Source organism: Cetorhinus maximus, chromosome 8 (assembly GCF_964194155.1).
Source record: "Cetorhinus maximus chromosome 8, sCetMax3.hap1.1, whole genome shotgun sequence".
NCBI lineage: Eukaryota > Metazoa > Chordata > Chondrichthyes > Lamniformes > Cetorhinidae > Cetorhinus > Cetorhinus maximus.
Genome location: NC_135886.1, coordinates 136,634,234 through 136,658,070, shown reverse-complemented (window position 1 = coordinate 136,658,070; position 23,837 = coordinate 136,634,234). Strand labels below are relative to the sequence as shown.

The 23,837-nt window shown below is 42.6% G+C and overlaps 1 protein-coding gene across 4 annotated transcripts in view; it reads left to right on the top strand.

Moving 5' to 3' along the window:
* aff2 (AF4/FMR2 family, member 2) overlaps positions 1-23,837 on the top strand; it is a 453,090-nt gene that overhangs the window by 91,030 nt on the left and 338,223 nt on the right. For 3 of the 4 annotated variants that reach the window (XM_078547680.1, XM_078547683.1, XM_078547682.1), the window contains 2 exons: positions 14,355-14,475; positions 16,630-17,586. In XM_078547680.1, the coding sequence (XP_078403806.1) occupies positions 14,355-14,475; positions 16,630-17,586 (1,078 nt within the window). The remainder of the gene's footprint in view (positions 1-14,354; positions 14,476-16,629; positions 17,587-23,837) is intronic. The other variant, XM_078547681.1, reaches the window with a different exon arrangement.

Sequence of the window (23,837 nt, the reverse complement as noted above, 5' to 3'; positions counted from 1 at the left end):
CCTGCTGAGTTTTCCCAGCACTTTTTGTTCGTGTTTCAGATTTCCAGCATCCACAGTATTTTGCTTTTATTATTACGCTGGCCAATCCGATTAACCAGCAACTCTCTCATCCCAGCAGTGCCGGAAGCTGCAGTGGACAGGACTGGGACTCCAAGCAGTCCCCGGAGTCTAAGTTGCGGGAGTCTAAAACCAGATAAGGGTGGGGGGATCTCAGGGCGGGGAGGGGAGGTGAGGCCTGAGGGGTGCTGGACAGAGGGGAGTAGGGTTGCTGGTGGAGAAGCTGAGGGACGGAACACCTGTGGGGGGGCAGTTTGTGTGCTGGGGGCAGGGCAGGGGCACCCGATGTTGAAAGGAGGCTGTTGATAAAAGACCCCCTCCGCCCCACCCCACCAACCACAGCCTGAACAGGAACACGTTCCAGCCTTCCCCTCTGCCCCTGACCACCTGAAAATTGAGGCTGGGCAGGAAACAGCCACTGAAGGGCCTCAGTTGGGGGAAGGGCGAGCTGGCTGGCCTAGACCTCGTCTGTCTCATTGTAATATTGCGGAGAGGTCGGGTGGGTGAGAGTCCGGTGGGAAGGCCATCTTTTATTTTATGCCCCTCCCACCCCCACTACCCCGCAAGCAAACCTGATGGGGGGAGATGGTGTGGGGGTGGAGGGGGGGGGGGGTGGGGAGGGGGGGTGCGGTGGGGAGGGGGGGTGCGGTGGGGGGTGGTTGGGAGGAATGTAAAATTCCACCCAAAGCGCTTTATAGCCAATGAACATCTTTTGGAGAGCAGTCACTGTTATTGTGTAGGAAATTCAGAGCCAATTTGTGCACAGCAAGCTCCCACAAACAGCAATGACAAAATAACCTGTTTAGTGATCCTGGTGGAAGGAGAAATATTGGCCGCTCTTATTTGAAATAGTGCCGTGGGATCCATTAAAGTCACTTGGGAGGGCAGATGGAGCTTCAGTTTGATGTCTCATCTGAAGGATGGCACCTCTGACAGTGTCTGATTGAACCTCCTGCTGCATTTTCCATATTACAGCAGTGACTGCATTTCAAAACTCCTTAATTGGCTTTAAGGTGCTACAGGACATCCTGAGGTCACGAAAGGTGCTTTCAATGTGTAAATTCTTCTTCCCTTCATTGGTGTAGTGAAGAGAAAGGATTTTTTCATTCTTGTGAGGATTTATATAGCCTCTGGTGATAAAGTATAGAGAACCTTTTTAATTCCCATTGACCAGGTGTGGATCCTAAATCTGATCCTCAGTAAGTACATGCCGCTGGGCAATTCTTTTGTGGGGTTTGCGTACCTGATACCTGGTGGGGGAGGGACTCAGATAAAAACATAATGGTGATGGTAAGCATTCCATGCTTGTAGCATAATGGTCATTGTGTGTAAGAATTTGTCTTAACACATTGGTATGGTTCATGTCCAGTCCAGTATCATCCAGTAGTTGCTATGTGTTTGGGTCTGTGTGTGCCCAGTGGAAGACATATATTCTACTGTTGGCAACCTGATTCTGGGTCATTGTGGGATCATGGTGTGCATGGCATAGCTACATAACAAGAGTGATTGTGCATCAGTTGGATGTCACGGAAGGTGGATTCAGTAGTAACTTTTAATAGGCAATTGGATACGTTCTTGAATTGGAAATAAGACCATGAGGGAAGAGCGGGGGTAGGGTGGGACTAATTGGATAGCTCTTTCAAACAGCCAGCACAGGCACAATGGGCTGAATGGTCTTCTGAGCTGGTTTGGTCTCAGCTGGATTATTGTGCTCAATTCTGGGAACTACAATTTAGGAAGGATGTCAAGGTCCTGCCAAGGGACAGTACTGGGAGGGCTGGTGAGGAGGGGGAGTGGGACTAGTTTACCAGCTCTTTCAAAGAGCCAGCACAGGCACGATGGGCTGAATGGTCTCCTTCTGGGTCATTGTAGTGGCTGTGGGGTCATAGCTTGACATAGGGGGCATGCGGGGGAATTACAGTTGTTTGGGGGGTCATTTACATTTTAAAAGGTTCCTCATGTAGAGTATGCAACACCTCTGGGGTGCCGTGAACCATGGCTTATTGAAAACCTGACCTGACTCCATAAAAATTGTGGAGTGCTAGGACATGCCGATCCCCGTGATGGAGCTGGCCAGGTCGGGAGTACAGGGCTCAGGCTTTTGACCTGAACCAGCCCACTTCCTTAAAAGGCACACCTGAAAACCTGAAACCCCTGGAATGGGGTGCGGAATCCCAGAATTAGGTCCCGGCTGACTGTTGACCTGGTCACTGCAGACTTGGTGAAAATCCAGCCCATGGTGTCCAACATTAGATGTGACTCTACAGTCGGACAGCGCTTACTGAACAATCCTGAGTGTGCTAAGAATTACATGAACAACCAATTTAAGATGATCATTCGAGCTCACAATGTGGCTCACTTACACTTGCTAGAAGCTACATTTATTCATATGCAGGGCCCTGTCCTCTGCAAACAGAAAAAATATGTCCAGGGGTTGCGCCTTTTTCAATTAAACAATGTTCCGTGGTACATTCCCCATGGCAATGCCTCAACCATTTAAAGCCGATTAGCAATTTTTGAATTTAAGCAAAAGCACGGGGGATAACTATTCCCTAATGAATTCTCTATGGCAACATCTTAGAGCCCACTTGCCAACTAATCGACACCCTTTTCTCATGCAGTATAAATTGTTGTTCCCTTTGAGATTTGGTATTCTTGCATCTGCCCTGGTGAGTGCAAGACAAAAAGCTTCGACAGCAGTCGCTTTTCTCAGCAATAGTTTTGGCATAATGTTGTGGGATCTGTGAGGAAGCTAGATGTCACTTTATTGAATGTGGTACTGGTAAACTTTTAGATCAGTGAACTTGATCTGTTTTGTACATGGAAGATCCTGCAGTCAGGTTAAGCTAAACGCAACTGACACAAATATATATGTTGCTACTGTGATTTTATCCAAATAGCCATTCTTTTATTTTTACCAATCAACTTTGCTATATTAAAAAAGGATTCGTTACATGGTTTTATATATAACATATATATGATTACACGTGAGTTTGTGCAGCATCACCATTGCAGCTCCTGTGACTGACATTCACACCTCTACATTCACCATGTGCAATGGTAACTCAATGGCAGTTTCTGTATCCAGTGCAAGCTGGATATTGTGCTAATTCTAGGTTGGAGCCCTCTTTTAGTTCCAATGTTTTGATACCCAGGATAATAATTTTGAAGTTGGTTCCTTTCCATTCTGAAGGAATGGCCAGAGAGTTTTAGTCTTCCATGTTTCATCACAGTTGTTATTCTGTCTATGTCTCCATCTGGTATCTCATCAGCAAGTGATATTGTCTTTCCAACTGACATCTTAGGCTTTTCTTAATAGTTTCTTTTCTTCAATTTATACATTTACGGGATGTGGGCGTCGCTGGCAAGGCCAGCATTTATTGCCCATCCCTAATTGCCCTTGAACTGTGCAGCCGGCTAGGCCATTTCAGAGGGAAGTTAAGAGTCAATCAAATTGCTGTGGGTCAGGAGACTCATGTAGGGCAGACCAGGTAAGGATGGTGGATTTCCTTCCCTAAAGGACATTAATGAACCAGATGGGTTTTGTGACAATCAATGATAGGTTCACGGTTACCATCACTAAGACTAACATTATCTTCCAGATGTTATTAATTGAATTTAAATTCCACCAGCTGCTGTGGTGGGATTTGAGCCTGGGTACTGTTAGGAAATAGAGATTGTTTAAGTAAGTTATATTTGTATTTGAATGTGTTAGGGATAAGGTATTTCTTTAAGTTTAAGTTTGATTTGTATTTCTGTATTGATAGAGTAAAGGGGTGAAACCTGAGTTTTAGTTTCACTTTAAAAGATGCCTGCATTTTAATGAGATTTTATGATTCTTGAAAGGGAGCTAAAACAAACAAGATAGAAAAAGCTGCGTTGTTGCCTAGCAGCAGGGGTCCAGAGAGGGAGGCCTCACACACACACAAATACACAGAAATTGAAAGCAGCTTGAGTTCAGTTGGTCAGTGTGCTCTAAAGTTGAAAGGTGTTGCCAGCAGAAGCAGCATAGGAGAGGGACAGATAGCGAGGCCCAAACTAAAATCGAAACCAGCTGCTAGGAGAAACTGGACAGGAGGGAGTTGCAGGAAGCAGGTTCCCCCAAAGAACAGAAGAGGGTTCCTGAGAAGACCAACTAGTCAAAGGGAATGAACAGGAATCTGGAAAAGGTTCTGTTAAGTGAAGTTCAGAGTGAGGAGCAGAGAAAGGCTCCAAGCTTAAAGGGAGAAGCTGCAGGACGCAGGCTTCAAGCAATATAGGCTTGCGAGAAGCCAGAAGATCCAAGGAGACAGCTGAAAGTCTGTAACCCTTTACTATGGGCATGTGAAGCAGTGGTGTTCTGTTGGCATGGTTAGGCATTTGAGAGAGAGAGTGTGGAAAGAAGCTTGAATGCACATAGCAATCCAAGGGAGAGGGGCATCGGAAGGAGAGTTTGAAAACCTGGAGGTGGAGCCTTGAGGAAGGCATCCAGGAGAAAGCGTCATTTGGGAGAAGATTCCAAAGTAGGTTCTTCGAGAGTGGAGATTGGAAGCCCTTGTGTGAAAGGAGGAATTTAGTGAGGCCAGTTGGCTCGACAAGGGTCTGGGGGGAGTTGATGAGGGTTCCATAGAATTGTTTGGGGTTGCATCTGTCACTTGGTTTCAGAGTGTGGTGTGCCTGACCACAGGTTGCCTATCGGTTGACATGGACTGTGTACTTACTTTGAACATTAGAGTATAAGATAGCTTTCGTAACTTGCGATATCCTTATAAGTCTGTATATATCTGTAAAGGTATAGTTGTGGGTGAAGGAGTATTGTGATATAGTTCATCTTTTCTTGTTTAATACATGTTTTATTCTTTTGTTAAAAGTTCATCAGCTGACTCCTGTGGCTCTGTTCAGTAGCCACTCTCCACGTTTCTCAGCAAAAAAAGTAAAAATTAGGATCTAGCAAGCTGAGTTCCACCCTGGGATCTGGCTTGTCCAGTAGTAACATCAGCTGGGATCATAACAGTACCCAGAGCATTCGCCTAGGCTCCTGGATTACAATATGCCAGTACCTTGTATAGATGCCAACTAGTTACTTTTCTAGTTTCTTAGTAAATATCTGAGTGTCAGCTCATAACTCAACACTGTGTTTCTGAAGACCTTGATCTTATTTCAGTTTTAACATGTATAATTTCATTTGGACACGTAATCTAAACTGACTCTCCAGTGTATCACTGAAGGTCCATTGGTCTAACATTAGATGTGATTCCGCAATTGGACAGCACTTGCTGAACAACCCCGAGTGAGCTAAGAATTGAACTAACAACTATATAAAATTATCAGTTGGGCTTGCAATGTGGCTCCCTTATGCTTACGAGCAGCTACATATATTCATAGGCAGGGACCTGACCCCTGCAGGCAAAAGGAACATTGTCCCAGCTTTGCACCTTTTTTGAATTAAACACCTGGTGCATTCTCCATGGCAACGCCTTGACCAATCATAGTTGACTTGCCAACCAATCTGCACCCTTTTCTCATACAGTATAAATTGTTGCTCCCTTTGAAATTTGGTATGTTTGCATCTGTGCGAGACAGAAAGCTTTGTCAGCATGTCTCTTTTTCAGCAGTTCTGAAGGTGGATTGTATAATGGGAGGTACCATCTTTTGGGTGAGATATTAAACTTGCCTGCTTAGCTGATGTGAAATATCCATGACGCTATTCGAAGAAGAGCAAAAGGCTCAATCAAAGCACTCGAAAGGGAATTGTACTGTTACCTGAAAAGGAAATATGTGCAGGGTTACCAGAAGAAGGAGGGAGAATGGCAGCCATGAATTGCTCATTTGCAGAACCGGTGCAGCCACGATGGGCCGAATGGATTCCCTCTACGCTGTAACAATTCTGTGAGGTTCACCTTATGCCCTGGCCAATATTCCCCCTTTAATCTACATTACCAAAAAACAAAGTTTTGTTTGGTCGTTCATTTGCTTCTTGGCTGCAGAGTTGCCCATGTGACCAAACATCAAAAAAATAATAAATAATTGCTTGTCAAATACTTTGGGATGGTCTTGAGAATGTCAGAGATACCACCTACATGCAAGGTTTTCCTTTCTGAGATGGCATTTTTAAGTGTTAACAGGCAGCAGTGAGAGAGAATTCCTCCACTATTTCTCGTCAAGTCATAAGCAAACGGTTAAAGAAAACATTTAAGACTCTTACTTTTGCAAAGAGAAATTACCTACTTTCTCCAACTGGCTTGTTCTCCATTATCCCACTTAAAACCCACTTAACATCATTTTGTTTTATTGTCACCTTCTACCCTTTACTCATTCTTTCTGGGGCCCAGTGCATTTTCATTCAGACCCACACATTTTTGACCTGATGGATGACACCTTTTTAATGACTAATTTCCATGAGTTTTTTTTTTCCATTTCATTTGCATGACACATAAGCCCTAACTAGTACATTTCATCACAACACAAGCTCTGAAGAAGAGTCATGCTGACTCAAAACACCAACTCTGTTTTTTTCTCTCCACAGATGCTGCCAGACCTGCTGAGTTTTCCCAGCATTTCCTGTTTCTCTTTAAGTACACCTCATCGTTCTGCTTGCCGGTTCACATTTCAATTCAGGTTCCACCAAAGGACGTAATAAGATGGGGATCCTTTTTTTCCTGAACTGTCAGTTTGCCTTTTATTGATTGTTTTGGAGAGGCCTGCAAAAATTTACACCAAGTAATGTTCCCAAATGAATTGCAGGAGCCTGGAGACCACACAACAAGAAGTAAGACATATCTGTGGACTGTCTCCATTTTGTTCCCAATTTTTGAGTAACATTTTCATGTTAGCTGGTGTCTGCTGTGTTCCTCTTTGTTTCACTGGCCAGGCGTTCCATCTCGCGTCTCTCTCTCCTGGTAGAACTGCAGTGTTCCCAAAATAAAACCAGCATTTCCTTTAATTCCATAGAATTTACTTTATTTTCCCGTTGGTACCCCGAGGAAAACCATTCTATCAGAGTGTGGTCCTGCTTCTCATAACAATTGCTTGGACTGGTGACTTGTCACTAAGAGGGAAGCTGGGCTGCTTTTCCCTATTAAAAGTGCTATATAAATGCATGTTGTTGTCGGTTGATGCTTGTTGTTGTTGTTGTTTCGTTTTGCTTGCTTCCTGAGATGACACTGTGAGGTAGCAGAATATGAATGTTCCATTTGTTTATCTGGAATTCCTCCAGTCCATTTTAACAGAGACTGAAGCCACTTAAGTAGGTTAATGCCCAAATAGGGAAGAGAGCAATTTCAACAAAGGCATTGAGCCAATACCCCACTGTAAAAGTTCAAAGCTTTAAGTGTCATCATTCACTATTTTAGAAAGCAATACAATTAGCATTGAGTGTCTAGTGGTGACAGAGGTTCTCACACAACACTCAAACACTGACCTACTAAGTAATAAACATCTTATATAATCTCCTTCCAAAGAGAGAACCCCTCTCTGGAACAAGTCCCATACTAGAACACACCATAGTGGTTGACAAAGATACAGAGGGCTTATTGTATTTGTTCCTCAGTAGATAATGGGATTTTGTGAATGAAAATAATCAATTATAAGCATTCCAAATTAGTAAGTGACATGTTTCTCCTTATCAGACAGCATGCTTGGCTAAATACCATTTGGCAGTTTGGCCCCTCTAAGTTAATTATTTTGCCTTGACGATGTTTTGGTCCATAGATAATGTAATTTGAAAGCCAAGCTAAAATACGCTGGAGCCAAGCCACGTGGAGTGCTATAGGCCACCATGAGTCAATGCACTAATGGGAATTCAATGAGTATTTTTAGGCATCATTTGAAAGTGTAGAACTGATAACCCATGGCTGGTCAGAATTGGGCCCTGATACGTTGAAACATTGTGCAATGTAGAAGCTAATGGATATGGTCACATCGTAAGGACATAATGAAATCTTGATTTAAAACCATACCCTGAGTACTTGTGCCCCAAATCAGTGAGTATGAATTGAGGCTTTAAAGCTTTATGACATTAACTAATGTGATGTGGTTGGGTTCTGGGTATCATTAACAAACATTAACTGATATATTGCAGACTGTATGTTTTCCCATTATGTGCAGTTGGCACTGTGACAAATTATGGCCATTACTGCATCTCAGCCTCACTGAAATAATTCTGGCCTGCTACAATGCATATTGGGAATAATAATAGATTTCCTATGAGGTTGGCCAGGGGGAGTCTGGAGTCAGTTGAAGGTTGTGATGTTTGGACTTATCTGTTGAAGCTCAGGTACTCGTCTTGTGAGGTCACTCAGAGGGCAATTGCAATTCTTCGCAGTTAGCAGGGTTTGATTTTAAATGAGTACTTTGTTCTCTTTGTCTTTAAAGTTTGTTTGTATCTGTAACATGGTCTGACCCATTGAAGTGTGATGGCTGGAGTGTGCCTCCTAGAATGTAACAGATGTACAGATGTGCCTGTGTATATTTTTTTATTTGTTTATGGGATGTCAGCTGATAAGGCTAGCTTTTATTGCCATTCCTAATTGTCTTTGAGAGGGTGGTGGTGAGCCACCTTCATAAGCCGCTGCAGTCCATGTGGTGTAGGTACACCCACAGTGCTATTAGGGAGGGAGTTCCAGGATTTTGACTCAGTGACAGTGAAGGAACGGCGATGTAGTTCCAAGTCAGGATGGTGTGTGGCTTGGAGGGAACTTGCAGGTGGTGGTGCTCGTGTGCGACTGCTACCTTTGTTCTTCTAGATGGTATAGGTTGAGAGTTTGGAAAGTGAAGTTGAAGGAATCTTATAGTGAGTTTCTGCAGTGTATTTTGTAAATGGCATACATTGCAGCCACTGGGTGTGTAAGGTTGTGTATGGGCTGTTGATCAAGCAGGCGTCAAACTTTTTGAGTGTTGCTGCTGTTTCACTCATCCAAGCAATTGGGGAGCATCCATCAGTGTCCTGACGTGAGCCTTGTAGATGGTGGACAGACTTTGGGGAGCCAGGAGGTGAGTTACTCACTGCAGAATTCCCAGCCTATCATCTGCCCTTGTAGCCACATTATTATATGGCTAGTTCAGTCCAGTTTCTGGTCAAGGCTAATTCCCAGGATGTTAATAATGGGGGATTCAGCGATGGTAATGCCACTGAATGTCAAGGGGAGATGATTAGATTCTCCCTTATTAGGGATGGTCATTGCCTTGGTACTTGTGTGACGCAAATGTCGCATGCCACTTATCAGCCCAAGTCTGGATGTTGTCCAGATCTTGACGCATGTGGACACAAACTGCTTCAGCATCTGAGGAATTGCAAACATTGCTGAATCTTGTGCAATCATCTGTGAACATTTCTGACCTTATGATGGAGGGAAGGTCATTGATAAAGCAGCTGAAGATGGCTGGGCCTAGGACACTACCCTGAGGAACTCCTAAAGTGTCATCCTGGGGCTGGGATGATTGGCTGATGATATAAATATATTTAAAATATGAAAATATAGGAAGTGTATATATTATACACAAGTATATATTCTTCATGTATTTCATGCATTCTTCAATAAAATATATATTTAAAAGCATATATATTATAAATGTTATATAATAAATATATTGTACATATATTTTATATCTACTTGCATATCTTTAATATATTTATAAAGTATATAAATATATTAAAAACTGTGTACCTTCCAAACCCATGACGTCTAGCACCTAGAAGGTCAAGGGCAGCAGGTGCATGGGAACACCACTGCCTGCAAGATACCCCTCCAAGCCACACACCAATCTGACTTGGAACTATATCGCCATTCCTTCCTTGCCACGAGGTCAAAATCCTGGGAAGTCCTCCCTAACAGCGCTGTGGGTGTACCTACACCACATGGACTGCAGTGGTTCAAGAAGGCAGCTCATCACTTGCCTTATCAAGGGCAATTAAGGATGGGCAATAAATACTGGCATTGCCAGCAAGGCTCACATCCCGTGAATGAATTAAAAAAAAAACTATTTTCCCCTGTGATTATAATTCGATTTGTGTTTCCACCCCTTCAGTCTTGTGGAATTGATTTAGTCACTTAATTCTGTTTATAAAATGTTGGAGTGTCTCCATGGAAGGTAAAGTTTGGATCTGGTTCAGGGTAGAGTGACTTGATTTACGAACACTCCCTCCAGGTAGTATTACCGCAGTCTCACCGAGAGTTGGCATCAACACTTTCCTTCATTTCAGCTCATACGTTGCAGGATATTAGAAATGACTGTTACAACTCATTTGCATGACATTCTGCTCTGTACAACATTTTAATGGGGGTAAGGAAGCGGTGGAGCATAGTATGAATCAGTCAAACATTTGGCTTGCTGTGTTACTTTCTGGGCTGTGTATTTAATCAGGTTCAGTCAATTTAATCTCCTTCACGGAAAATGCTGCAAGCACTCAATAGAGTTCTGATGAAAGGTCATGGACCTGAAACATTAACTCACTTTCTCTCTCCACAGATACTGTCTGACCTGCTGAGCATTTCCAATTTTCTGTTTTTATTTCAGATTTCCAGCACCCTTCATATTTTGCTTTTATCTTCCCCGTTATTATTATCACATTGGTATTCCTGTATGAGAGGATATTTTTCATTCAGCACACTGCTATGGAAAATCCCCAGAAGTTGTAATAAATATAATTAGAAATGCTTAACAATGTTTGGAGTCCATTGTAGAGGATGATTCAATGGCATTGCCATGGCAGAATGCCCCACTATCAACATCCTGGGGGTTACCATTGATCAGAAACTGAACTGGACTTGTCATATAAATATTGTGGCTACAAGATTGCCTGTCCACCATCTACAAGGCACAAGTCAAGAGTGTGATGGAATACTTTCCACTTGCCTGGATGAGTGTAGCTCCATCAACACTCAAGAAGCTTGAGACCATCCCAGACAAAGCAGACCGCTTGATTGGCATCCCATCCACATTCACTCCCTTCACCGGCTATGCACCATGGCATCAGTGTGTACCATCTACAAATTGCACTGCAGCAACTCACCGAGCCTCTTTGGACAGGATCTTCCAAACCCATGACCACTACCATCTAGAAGGACCAGGGCAGTAGATACATGGGAACACCACCACCTGGAAGTTCCTCTCCAAGCCACTCAACATCCTTACTGGGAAATATATCAGGGCTCCTTCACTGTCGCAGGGTCAAAATCCTGGAACTCCCTCCCTAACAGCACTGTAGGTGTACCTACACCATGTGGACTGCAGCAGTTCAAGAAGGCAGCTCACCACCACCTTCTCAAGGGTAATTAGGGATGGGCAATAAATGCTGGCCCAGCCAGCGATGCCCATATCCCATGAATTAATATTTAAAAGTGATCCTAGCTGTGGATTTCCCCAAAGACATCACACCAGCAACACCACTGTCCAACTGACTTGGAGGAAGAGTGACTGAGTCATGTCAAAAAAATGTCATGGTTCAACTCTAGCTCAGTGATCGTGCTCTTGCCTCTGAGTCAGAAGACTATGGGTTCATCGTCCCACTCCTGAGACTTGAGCCCAAAATCTAGCTGACATTCCCTGTGCAGTACTAAGGCAATGCTGCACTATTGGAGGTACTGTCTTTTGATGAGATGTTGAACTGAAGCCCTGTCTGCCCTCTTGGGTGGATGTAAAAGATCCCACAACACTGAAGAGAAACAGGGATGGTTGTCCCCAGTGCCTTGGCCAATATTTATCCCTTAACCAACAGCACTAAAAAACAGATCATCTGGTCATGTATGTCATTGCTGTTTGCTGTGTGTAAGTTGGTTGCACATTTTATACATTACACTTCAGAAGGACTTTAGTGAGTGCAAAGCACTTTGGGTCATTCTGAAGTTGTGGAAAGTCCCTATACAGCTGCAACACATTCTTAATTCTTGACTCTAATTTACATGACTCAGCGCAGTTTGGTAAAAGATCTTAGTAGAAAATACCAACAATGACAACATTTATATTACGCCTTTAATGTAGCAAAACATCCCAAGTTGCTTCACAGAGCATTATCAAACGAAAAATTGACACCGTGGAGACTGGGATTTGACACCAGTGAAGATTAGGGTTTAACACTGCATTATTTTAATCCCACCATTACAGTGCCAGCTGCCATCATACAGTCAATTAAATAAAGCAAACATACACTTACGTACTCAGTTATTAGTAAGGCTTCAAATATTGCCCTAAATCCAAACATATGTAAAACATATACTTCAAAGAGTTCAAACCGTGTAAACCAAAAATACAGCAACACTTATCAATGAAGTGACAAAGTAATGATGCACTCCTGAAAGTATTTCAAATACTTGACTTTGTAACATGTCCAACCTAATCCTCGGGTATATTACTCACTAATTATTGGACTATGTGTTCATTATCCTTTAAATATGATTCCGCTTGTTTCTAAAATGCCTCTGATGGGCTGGCTGCTTTTCTGAAAAGATCTGATTACTGTTGGCTCAATCGATGCTCAATGTCCTCATATGGCATTCCTTTCGCCTGCCATTTTTAATAAGCATGTTACCCATTCAGGATACGCAGGTTGATACTTGTTTAACAATGGCACACAGAAGGATGCCGCAGGAACCTGTTAAACATTCATTTTTAGCTCGGTTACTAGCATTATTTTCCAAAGCATTGCTGATACTGCCTGCCTAATGTTGTGCATTAACATGCCTTCATTTTATTTTGCCAACCTTGTGAAAAGTTTACAGCTGGACCTCCCTGGAGTGGGGCATCTCGTGCCCATGCACCATTAGTTAGACTTCTTTCTGTACCCTTAAGCGCACAAATTCCTTTCCATTGTAAATTGCTAGGAGTGCAAGATGATGACAACACAGTGAGGTCAACAGGGCACCTGAGATTTTAGTGACTGATGGGACCGACAGATAGATGTCTCCTTAACAAATGAGAGTGACCAATTGGGAAAGAAAGAGAGGAATGACAGAGAAGGAAGCAGGATGAAATAAGGTCATATGGAAAGAGAAATAAAGAGAAGGAATAAAAAAGAATAGTCAGAAAAAATTTTAAATATTTAATTTTCTTCTAAATCTCTAACAGCAATTTACTGCATGCATGAATGAGACTGAACAGGCCCTTTCTGGACTAGAGATATTGATTGGCATCGCATTAACAAATATCACACCGGTAAAAGGGTTCTTACGCTGTTGATTACCAGTCCTAACTTTCTGCAGTGAGTTTATTGGACAATTTGTGTGCAAGCCCAGCACGTTCCTTAAAAACTGAGAGGGTAAAGGTGAGATGGAGTTTGTGGGAAGCAAGAATCAGAGTTGTGTACGTTGAACATCCAAGTTTTGGAGATTCTAAGCTAACAAGCGAATCTTTTCATCCCCTGATCTCGCTGACCGATTTGCGCATTAACAACGGCAGGGATCATTAACAGACCATGATTTTTTTCCTCAGGATCTGGTGCATTGTTACAGTTTATATTGCAAAGGGACAAACAGATGCATTGGAACAAGATGGAAGCAAGCTCCATTTAATTACTCGAAAAGACTGATTACAGTTAACATGCTTATATAAGTGTAAACATTGCCGCAGCTAACAGAACAAAGGGTCTAAGTGATCAAGCACAAGTTTAATTAGCTGCTGTTTTAAATTAATAATTGACATTTTAAATGCTGAAAAGAGGATTGCTGTAGCATTTAATCCTCAGAGTAATATGGTTCATCCCCCACTATACCCCACCATGATCCATTTAGACCTATTTATGATGCTGGAAAATTGGTTGGAGCTTCTCTGGTGATTTTTCAACTTGAACTGACCTCAACAGAGAGTAAATGCCTCACCTTTGTGACAGTTATTAATCTTAGTATTTGTGCCGTGCAAAAGCCAGCATAGGTTAGGTTTTTTTTCCTTGCGACAGATATCATCAGTGTGCGCAATCTACTATTTAAATTGTCATCTTGAGTTTGTTCGCTAATTAACTGCTACCAAACGCTCATAACAAATCAATGCAGGCTGAATGCACACAAGTGTCCCTTGCTGCAGGTCCCCAGAGGGTTGCCACTGCAAGTTGGAGCCTGCCTCCTCTTCTGTGTTTTTTTTAATTTTCCTTCAAGGTTTCAATGGCCTCGTCCACCAAACCGCTACCCTCCACCCCCCCCTCCAACCCCTGCCAACCCTTTTTCCATGAAATGAGTTGTTCAGCGCGTCAAGGGAACTGATGCTCTGGCACTTTACTCAACGGGCATAAAATTTGATCTATCATCTGTCGCACTAGTCTGTCAGCTCTGCAAAGCTCTCAGCTTTAGCATACGTGTCTTTAAATGCCCTTTCCCCAATGTCTGTTGCAGTCACTACGAACAGGATCGGAATGCGCTGCGGAGGAAGGAATGGGAAAGACGGAACCAGGAAGTCCATCAAGATGAGGATCTGTTTGCTTCGAGTTTTAATCTGTTCAGTGAACCCTACAAGGTAGCCTGGTCCAAATGCGTTAAAAAGTTATTTCAGTTTTGACTTTGGTGTTGCATTCGAAGCGTTTGTGGCTGTACCTTAGCACGTTTGCACATTAAGAGCAGAAAGATGGTAGTGGTAGAATTGTAACACTCTGATTTGCTTTGAATCATGTCATTGATTAATCAATTTGCAATCATTACTGTTAAACTCAGGCAGTGTGGGAGAAATTCACATCTACACTCCCCAAATTTAGCTAATTTATGTTAGAAGATTTGGCTTTGAATAAAAAATTATCCTTTGATGACCAAAATTGTTAACATTTTTCAACTGAAAAGTGAAAACCAAGAAAGCAAGAGCCTGAGAAATGAGGCCCTCGTGGCCCCTGATCTGAAGTAGATGAACGAGCAGACACCCAGGGCGGGGCATTCAGGGATGTCAGGCCCCTTAAGGTGCAAACAATATTTTCTTCTTAGCTGGCACACAGAGGAAAAGCAATTGTATTTGAAGAAAGCGCCAATTAATTAACGGCTTCACTTGTAGATGAGAAGGATAAACTGCATAGTGGCTATTAAAAGGAAGTGGAGTGCCCTCCACATATTGGTACTTAAAGGGAAAGATTGATGAATAGTGTGTGGTGGCCGCCAATGTTGACCCATGTTTGTAAGCCACATTTTTGACATTAATTTGGGGAGCTTAACCAACATTTGGGAGGTAAAAACGAACCAGGTCTGTCTTTGGGGGAGGGCTGAAGGGTTCTTGCAAATTAAGCGACTAATAGCACAGACTCCAGAGTGTAGATCCATGCACCCATAACGTCTCGTGGCCAGAAGCTAGCTTCTCCAAACTAATTGGGAGTTAAGATTCTAAGGGAATGCAACTGGTAGGCTCTTGTATTGGAGGTCACAGACAAAAGTCCCGTTGCATTGACATGAAATAACATTCTTAGCTCTGCAGAAAGTGAAGGCCTAAAATGCAATAAGAATTTTTTTTTAAAATTTTTATATTTCGATCATCTTGTTTGATTTGTGTGTGCTAGTCATTTACCTACCAATGTCCAAAGTGTGTGTGTGTGTGTGTGTGTAACATGAGGTGTCCAATTTACCTGCTAACATGTGTTTAACTGCTGAAAGTGAAATGTGGTTACATGTCCATCATCTGAAAGCCCAAACCAATCCTTTCTGGTTCTAATGCTATCGAAGGCCAGTTATCCAGGTCTAAGATGCTGTATTCCTTGTAGTGCCACCAAATTACTTTTCCATTGTGACTGTGTTATTTGCAACACAGAATCCTCTGAGCTTGTGTGTGGTAGAAGTAAAGTGGCAACAAATGGACTTTTATTGATTGCAATACGATAGTTGTATCATACGTCTCAGAGCTAATAAATGAACATATTTACAAATTTATTTTAAATTGTTTTCTCCTCACAAGTGCAATTTATGTGTTTAATGTTTCACTCCCTTCTTCTAATCCTCAATGGTATTATTTCCATATTTAAAAAAGGGAAGAAAAAAAATCAAAGGCTGGTTCACTGGGTCTTTATTGTGCTGCCTTTTGGTATGAAATCTTCAAAAGGATTTGTGCTTTTGGCAACTGTTGAGAGGGCTAAATGAATGACCTTTAAAGGATTGGCTTGACATCCTTTGGCATTATCAGTAGTGTGGCAGAAATAATGTCTGCCAATCTTCTGGGATTGGCTATTTCAGACGATTGGACCCACTCAAATTATTATTTTTTTTATTTGGCTTCAGGCTATGGGTGATGCCCACTGGATTTTACACACTGCCCGTGTACCATCAAGCGAGACCTTTCCAACATAGCGTTTGATTGTAACGGCTGAATAGCTTTGGCCATTTCACAGGGTTTTAAGTGTCAACAACCCTGGGTGGGGCTGAAATCATGTGCGTACCAGAATGGGTAAGGGTGGCATTCTCCCCCCTTCCCTAATGGAGCATTGGTGAACCAATTGGGTGTTTACAACCACCATAGCCTCACAAATGATCACATTTCTTATTTTTTGGATACTGTAACCATGACACTGTATGCAAAACACAAGCAAACTTATCTGATGTCATGTGGCGAACAAATGATTATTGGTCAGGAAAGCTGAATGAGTAGTCATTATAGTACAGTATAAAGATTCTTTGTTGTGCTTTTAAAATAATTACTGTTTAGTTTTGTATGCCATCTAATTTCTTTCAGACCAGCAAGGGTGATGCTCTTTCCAGTCGTGTGCAGAGTACGTTAGGGAACTATGACGAAATGAAGGACCTGTTAACGAACCGCTCGAACCAGAGTCACCTTGTGGGGATCCCCAAGTCTTTGATGCCTCAGACCCCTGTCGAGAAAATGGAGCAGAGTTTCTTCGCCGAGCCAAGAGCCAAAATGGCGCCGTCCCACCAAAGTAGCAGCCATTCCTCGACGTGCATGCCTCCGCCTTCCTCCTCTTTGTCGTTGAGTTCAACGTTGCTGCACGGGCACCAGAGCAACAAGAAATCCCGGATGGACTGGTCTCGCAGCGGTCACGGCTCCGGGAGTGGACATAGTGTGCAGTCTAATAGTCAGTCCAGCAATCAGCAGAGCAGAGGAAAGCATCCTGTCACACATGAACAAGCGCAGGACAGGTACAATGACCTTTATAGCAGTCAGACTGAGCTGCACAAAGGTGATCACCAGGCTGGTGTGGATGAGTGCGTTAAGTCGCAGTCATCTAGCCCCAATACCACTTCACGTTCCAAAAGACACAGCCACTCCAAATCCAGTAGTGGAGATCATTCCTATAAAGACAGTTGTCATGTAAAGTCTCCTGTTGATGGTGACGCTATTTCCCTTGCTTCTGGATCCCCAGCCCCTTCTACATCACTGATACCCTGTAGCAGTGCACTCTCTGCTCAGAATTTCCCTCCAGGACTTTATTCCAAGTCAAACATGGTACAGCAGAAGCCCACTGCTTATGTAAGACCTATGGATGGGCAGGACCAAGCTCCTATTGAGTCACCTGAGCTGAAACCACTAATGGAAATCGAGGATGCTTTTAGCAGCCAGTTGTTTGGGAGCCTCCTGGATGGAAAGCCCAGCACAGCAAGTGCCAAGTGCAAGTTGCCAAAGCTGACAATCCCTCAACCTGGTGAGGTAAGTGGACCCCTCACAATTTTCAAATCTAAGAAAAAAACACAGATAAAAGCAGGCGTTAGTCCCATGATATGGTTTGTTTTAGAGTGGCAGATTAAAGTGTGATATAGCAAAGCTTGTGTTATATTCTGTGTATAGATGCATGGAACCCTATGTTATGTCAAGTCGCCCATGCCATATCAGAAATGGTTCCAGCAAAAAAATGACAATGTTGGCGACCATGGAATTGTGCTTAGTTGGAGTTGTGATAGACTCATTTTGAATCACTGGTATTTACTTGAAAGCACAGAGACTAATAATAACTCGGGATGGAACTGTTGACAAGTTATTTGTACTAAATACCATGAAACCTAAATTCTTGCACGGTTGTCTACATAACATAGGAATATTAGGAACAGGAGGAGGCTATTCAGCCCCTCAGACCTGTTCCATCATTCAAGTAGAACATGAATGACCTGCACCTCAATTCCATTTTTCTGCCTTTGCTCCATATCCTTTGCCCAACCAAAATTAGCCAAAAGAACAGTGGGGTCATTCGCGTGTGGGGCCAGGCCTGGCATGCCAACGCGTAAAGTGATGTGTCCCAACGTCACCCCACGTTATTCTGATCTTCCGTTCGGCGGGAGTGCGCCGGAGGTGGCTGCGCGTCCACTGAACTGTCAAAAGGCTGTTAAGGCCATTAATACACCAATTAAACTAATTCTCAACGCTGCCCGTCCAACCTTAAGGTTGGCGGGCAGGCAAAGAGCCCAAGCGGCCTTGGCGTTTTTCATTGAAACCTCATCCACCGGCAGGATGAGGCTTCCTGAAGGTTTTATTAAATTAATAAATAAATTTTGCTCATTTCATAAACATGTCCTAGCTCATGTGTAAATGATTTTTTTTACTTTCTTTATTAAAAATTTTCAACATGAACTTAATCTCCCTGAGGCAGCTCTGTGCCTCAGGGAGAGTTCTGTGCTCTTTCATGCGCATGCGCGAAAAGAGCACAGGCCCCAACTCTCCCTCCTCCCCCCCCCCCACCCGTACAGGTAGCGCTCGTTTCTGGGCGCGCGTCACGCTGGGCGGGCGTTAATTAGCCCGCCCACATAAAATGGCGGCGCGCATTGGCTCCACGCCCGATCCCGACTGGCCCACCCGACAGGCAGAAGATCCTGTCCAATTTGTACACCTATAAGTAAACATCGGCTGTGAGGTGCTGAGGATGTGAAAGGTTGTCCATAAATGGAATTTTTTTCTTCCATTAATAGTTTTCCAACCCCCCAGTTATAGACAAAGTGGTTATGATGGTGCACCCAACAATATCGAGCATGCTTGTTGTTTCAGTTTACCAAATTAATTGACAAACAAATACTCCACACAGCACTGACGACGCTTAAAAAAAGCACTTCATTGGCTTTAAAGTGTTTTGCACTGTCCTGAGGCCATTTAAGATGCGACATAAATATAAGTGTCTCTTCTTTCTTTGAGACAAGAACGACTTTGAGATGTTTGCAGTTAAGCATTTGTGAATCAGGAACCCCCACCGGATAACAATGAGAGTACAAGGCACGAGATGGAAACTAACCAACTCCTCCTGCTGATTTGCCAGCTCATTCCATTTGTTGGAATACCCCACTCCTTCATATCCAATTGCATACTGAAAACACTGGTCCAAAAAAACTTGTCAAGAATCTGAATGCTTTGTAAACTGCAAATGCCACTTGGGTAAAATTATGTGAAATGAAACGAGGTATCATAAGGTGACCTCTTTATATTGATAGATGACAGTGTGAAACATATTGCGGAGCATAAGTGCTCTTCCCTGCAATGTTTCAGTGATTTGGACCGAACGTTAATTCCATTCTTCTGAGTCCTTGCTCTTGTCCTGAGTGTTGTGGTTTACATATCAACTGGTACTATGTCTTTGTGCAAGTGAGGAGTAAACAATGCTTCTCTGTCTGTAGCAGAATGCTAGCCTTCTCATTTTCCCTCTGGCCAGCAAAAATAGGACTTGGAACTCGGGCTGGGTAAGCTGTTGCCTTGGCAGCTACGCCAACCGCTTGTGTGGTTACTTTTCACTCTTGGTGCCACATTTTACGGAATGTGCCCTGTCAGGTAACGCTATTTCTGCTGGTTTTAATTCAACTCTTTGGAATGGGATGTCAAATTCTTGAGCATTGTAAACAGTAATGGCTCTATCATAAACAGAAACATATGTGACTGCAAAGTGTCAACCACTGCTTATTGGAATGATCCTTTCGGGAATTCGACTTCCTGTTATTCACTCTGGGTAAGGCAGTATTGTTGTGGAGTCAGTGATTCATCATTATTTGGGCATCAATTCCAGGAATGTACAGGAGTAAACAAACCAACATAAATTAGCATAAGATAAAAGCAGAATACTGCGGATGCAGGAAACCTGAAATTAAAAACGGAAAATGCTGGGAAAACTCGGCAAGCCTGGCAGCATCTGTGGCGAGAGAAACAGAGTTAACGTTTCGAGTCCGTATGACTCTACTTCAGGGCTAAAGAGAAGTAGAAATGTGTTGGATTTTATACTGTCTAAGAGGGGGTGGAGCTGGTTGAACGTGATAGAAGGTCAGGGATGGTGACAGCTAAGGAGAGACTGACAAAGGTATTATGGACGTGACAAAGAGGATGTTAATGTTAGTGGTAAAGTGTAAAGAAGGTGCTGATAGTGGCATTAAGGTAAGGTGGCAGAAGGTGTTAATAGCAGAACAAGAATCAGCTCTCTGTGAAAAGACAACATAGAAACAAATGACAGACGGCCCTGTGAGGGGAGGTGCATTTGTGGAAAAAGGATTGAAAAATGAACAAATAAATAAAAGAATAAAATAAAATTTAATAAATAAAAATAAATAAATTAATAAATAAAAGTTGGATTTTAAAAGGGGTCAAGAGAGAGAATAAGCTTCATGGTCTGAAGTTGTTGAACTTAATGTTAGGTCTGGAAGGCGGTAAAGTGCCTAATCGGAAGATGAGGTGCTGTTCCTCCAGTTTGCATTGGGCTCCATTGGAACTTTGCAGCAGGCCGATGAGGCACAATACAGCCTTCCGGACTTAGCATCGAGTTCAACAGCTTCAGGCCATGAACTCTCTCCTCCCTCTTGACCCATTTATTAATGCAATTTTTATTTATTTCGTTTTGTATTTATTTGTTATGTATTTACTTGTTATTTATTTATTCATCTGTTTTTAATTTTATTTTATTCTTTTATTTATTTGTTCCTTTTTAAAATCCTTTTTTCCCCAAACCCCCCTCCCCCCACAGGGCCATCTGTCTCTTGTTTCTATGTTGTTCTTTCACAGGGCGCTGACCCTTGTTCTGCTATTAACACCTTCTGCTATCTTACCTTTATACCACTATCAGCACCTTCTTTACTCTTTACCACTGCCATTAACACTCCCTTTGTCTTGTGTCCATGATGTCTTTGTCAGTCTCTCCTTAGCTGTCATCCTACCCCTGACCTTCTATCTCATCCCGCCTGCTCAACCCCCTCTTAAAAACTATTAAATCCATCATATTTCTACTTCTCTTTAGCTCTGAAGTAGAGTCATACGGACTCAAAACGTTAACTCTGTTTCTCTCTCCACAGATGCTGCCAGACCTGCTGAGTTTTTCCAGCATTTTCTGTTTTTATTTATTATAAATTAGCATAATATGTTTTACAAAATTGTCAACACTGATGGGCATTTGAGTGATGGTCAGGCATTATTACTTGTGCACCGAGTTAAAAAGAAAGGGTTTGCATTTATATAGCCCCTTTTATGACCTGCCTAAAATGTTTTTTTAGCTAATGGGGTACTTTTAAATGGGAAATGAGAATGCATGGCCTTGCTGCAGGTTGACATTCCATTCAGAAAATGATTTCCCATTGGGTTTTCATCTGTTCTTTGCCTTCTCAGGGGATTACATGACTCCTGGTGTGTAGGGAGTGTCTAAACCATGATTTTTCAAGCATCACAACTGTCTGTGGCAGGCTGCATGGCCCAAATAACCTTTTCCCGCTCATCATTTTCATTTGTTCAAATGTTTCCACGATGCATTATTCTGGAGGCAGATTGCCCCGAGAGTTCTCAAACTCTGAAAAATCAGATCCCAATGCAACAGGCCCACCCATTACAAAGTAAAATGGCCACACAATATCGAAACTGCTACAGAACGTTTACCCATTACTGAGTGCTTTGGAGACTTAGTCATACTCGGGTGAGATATATGCAAAATACTGCAGATGCTGGAAGTGCGAAATAAAAACAGAAAGTGCTGGAAATACTCAGCAGGCCCGGCAGCATCTGTGGAGAGAAAAACAGAGTTAATGCTTTGAGTCAAATATGATTCTTCTTCAGAACTATTGTTATATTTGCTGGCATTGGAAGGAGTGAGGGTCCTTAACAACGGCCAGGGAGAGGACAGAAGTTGTGTTCACTCAAGGTGATGCGAAATAGGATGTTTGCTGTGAGTTCTGTTCCCAGCTTCCTTTTCATTGGCTGATACAGTGGTCTTAATAGGCACAGTGGTGTTTACAGCACATCTGGGTTAGATATTCAGCTTGAGTGGCAGCACAAAGCAAATGGTATTGAGTTAGCCTTCACTTATGCACCTTGCCTGATATTTGCTTTAAACCAGGCACCCAATTCAATACTCTTCTCATTATTGTGGGTTTCCCAAGACGAATTTTGACCTCTTAGAAATGGTGACCTAGTCCACTTGGGACCTTACCCCGAACTGAAGGAAAGGGGAGCAATAGAGCACCCTAGTGATTAAAACAGTGCACTGTTTATAAAGCGTGCAACTTTCACACATACGGGTCACAACAGCTTACGGTCACAAACAGCTGGCAGCAGATCATGCTGGTGAGTAAACTATTACAATTTACCACTTCTTAATTTCTCCCCTTTCCTTGCCGCATGTCATATCGTCGATGAAATTCCCCTTTGGGTGTCGGGTTACATAAAAATCAAACCTTTGTGGCATTTTCAAAATCAGATTGGAGTGAAAAAAAATCGCGTTTGGCTGTTTTATTTCTTTCTGTGCATTTTTTTTTTTGAAGGTGTCACATTAAAAACGAGACTAGCCAAAATTCAATGTTACTGCAGGTCCAGAATACGAAATAATCAAACCTGATGCTTTGGCATCTGGCATGAAATCCATTAACTTAGATCATTTTCTAATGCTGAAAACTCAAGCCTGTTGAAGAAAGGAATTATTCAAGATAGAGTTGAAGATTGTTTGGTTTTAAGTCGGATTAATAAGGGGAAGGCCTGACAGCTGTTTCAAGTTTCAACCCTGGCTCGGTGGGTAGTACTCTGAGTCAGAAAGCTGTGGGGTCACGTCCTACTCCAGAGACTTGAGCTCAAAATGTAGGCTAGCAATCCTAGCCATCTACTGAGGGAGTGCTGCACTGTTGGAGGGGTAGTCTTTTCAGATGAGATGTTTAAACTAAGGCCCTGTCTGCCCTCACGGGTGGATGTACAAAAAGTCCCAAGCACTATTTCAAAGAGCAGGGGAGTTATCCCCAGTGTCCCGGTCAATATTTATCCCTCAATCAACATCACTAAAAACAGATTATCCAGTCAGTAACACAGTGTGGTCTGTGCGGCCTTGATGTGCATTTCTTGCACTATAACACTTTCCAAACGTACTTCATTGGCTGTAAAGTGCTTTGGGGCGTCCTGAGGTTGTGAAGGCCGGCATATAAACGCAAACTATTTCTTTTTCTCTCAGTTGTTACAACCTTTATTGATGTTTACACGCAAGGGGAGGAGAATATCCTCTCAGTCATGCAATCAGAAGCCCTGAAAACAGTTTTAAAACAGTCCTGACAGACAGTCTTAAAAATCAGATAATGTGTCGACTGCTTTCCTGCTGTTGGTCAAAGCAACACACAGATTAGCCTATGAAGCAGGGAGTGTAGTTTATTGGCAGATTAATATCTACAATCTGTATATGCTGCTTTTCAAAATACATAACAGTTTAGGAAGTAAAGGGAAACAATGTGTAGTTATTAGTCCCCAAGGATTCACTTGCTGAGCAATTGTGTTAATAGGGTGTAAAATATGCAAATGACCATGCAGCTAGGCCTCTAACTGTGAGGGAAAGGGGCACTTAAAAAGAGGTTGGTGTGTTCGAAGCGTGCCATCTGAGGAAATGGTACAAAGGACTATTTATATGCACGGAAGACTGATTGCAGATGGTGCTTAGTTAGAAGAAAACGAATAAGTTTATTATTATATATGGGTTCCACCAG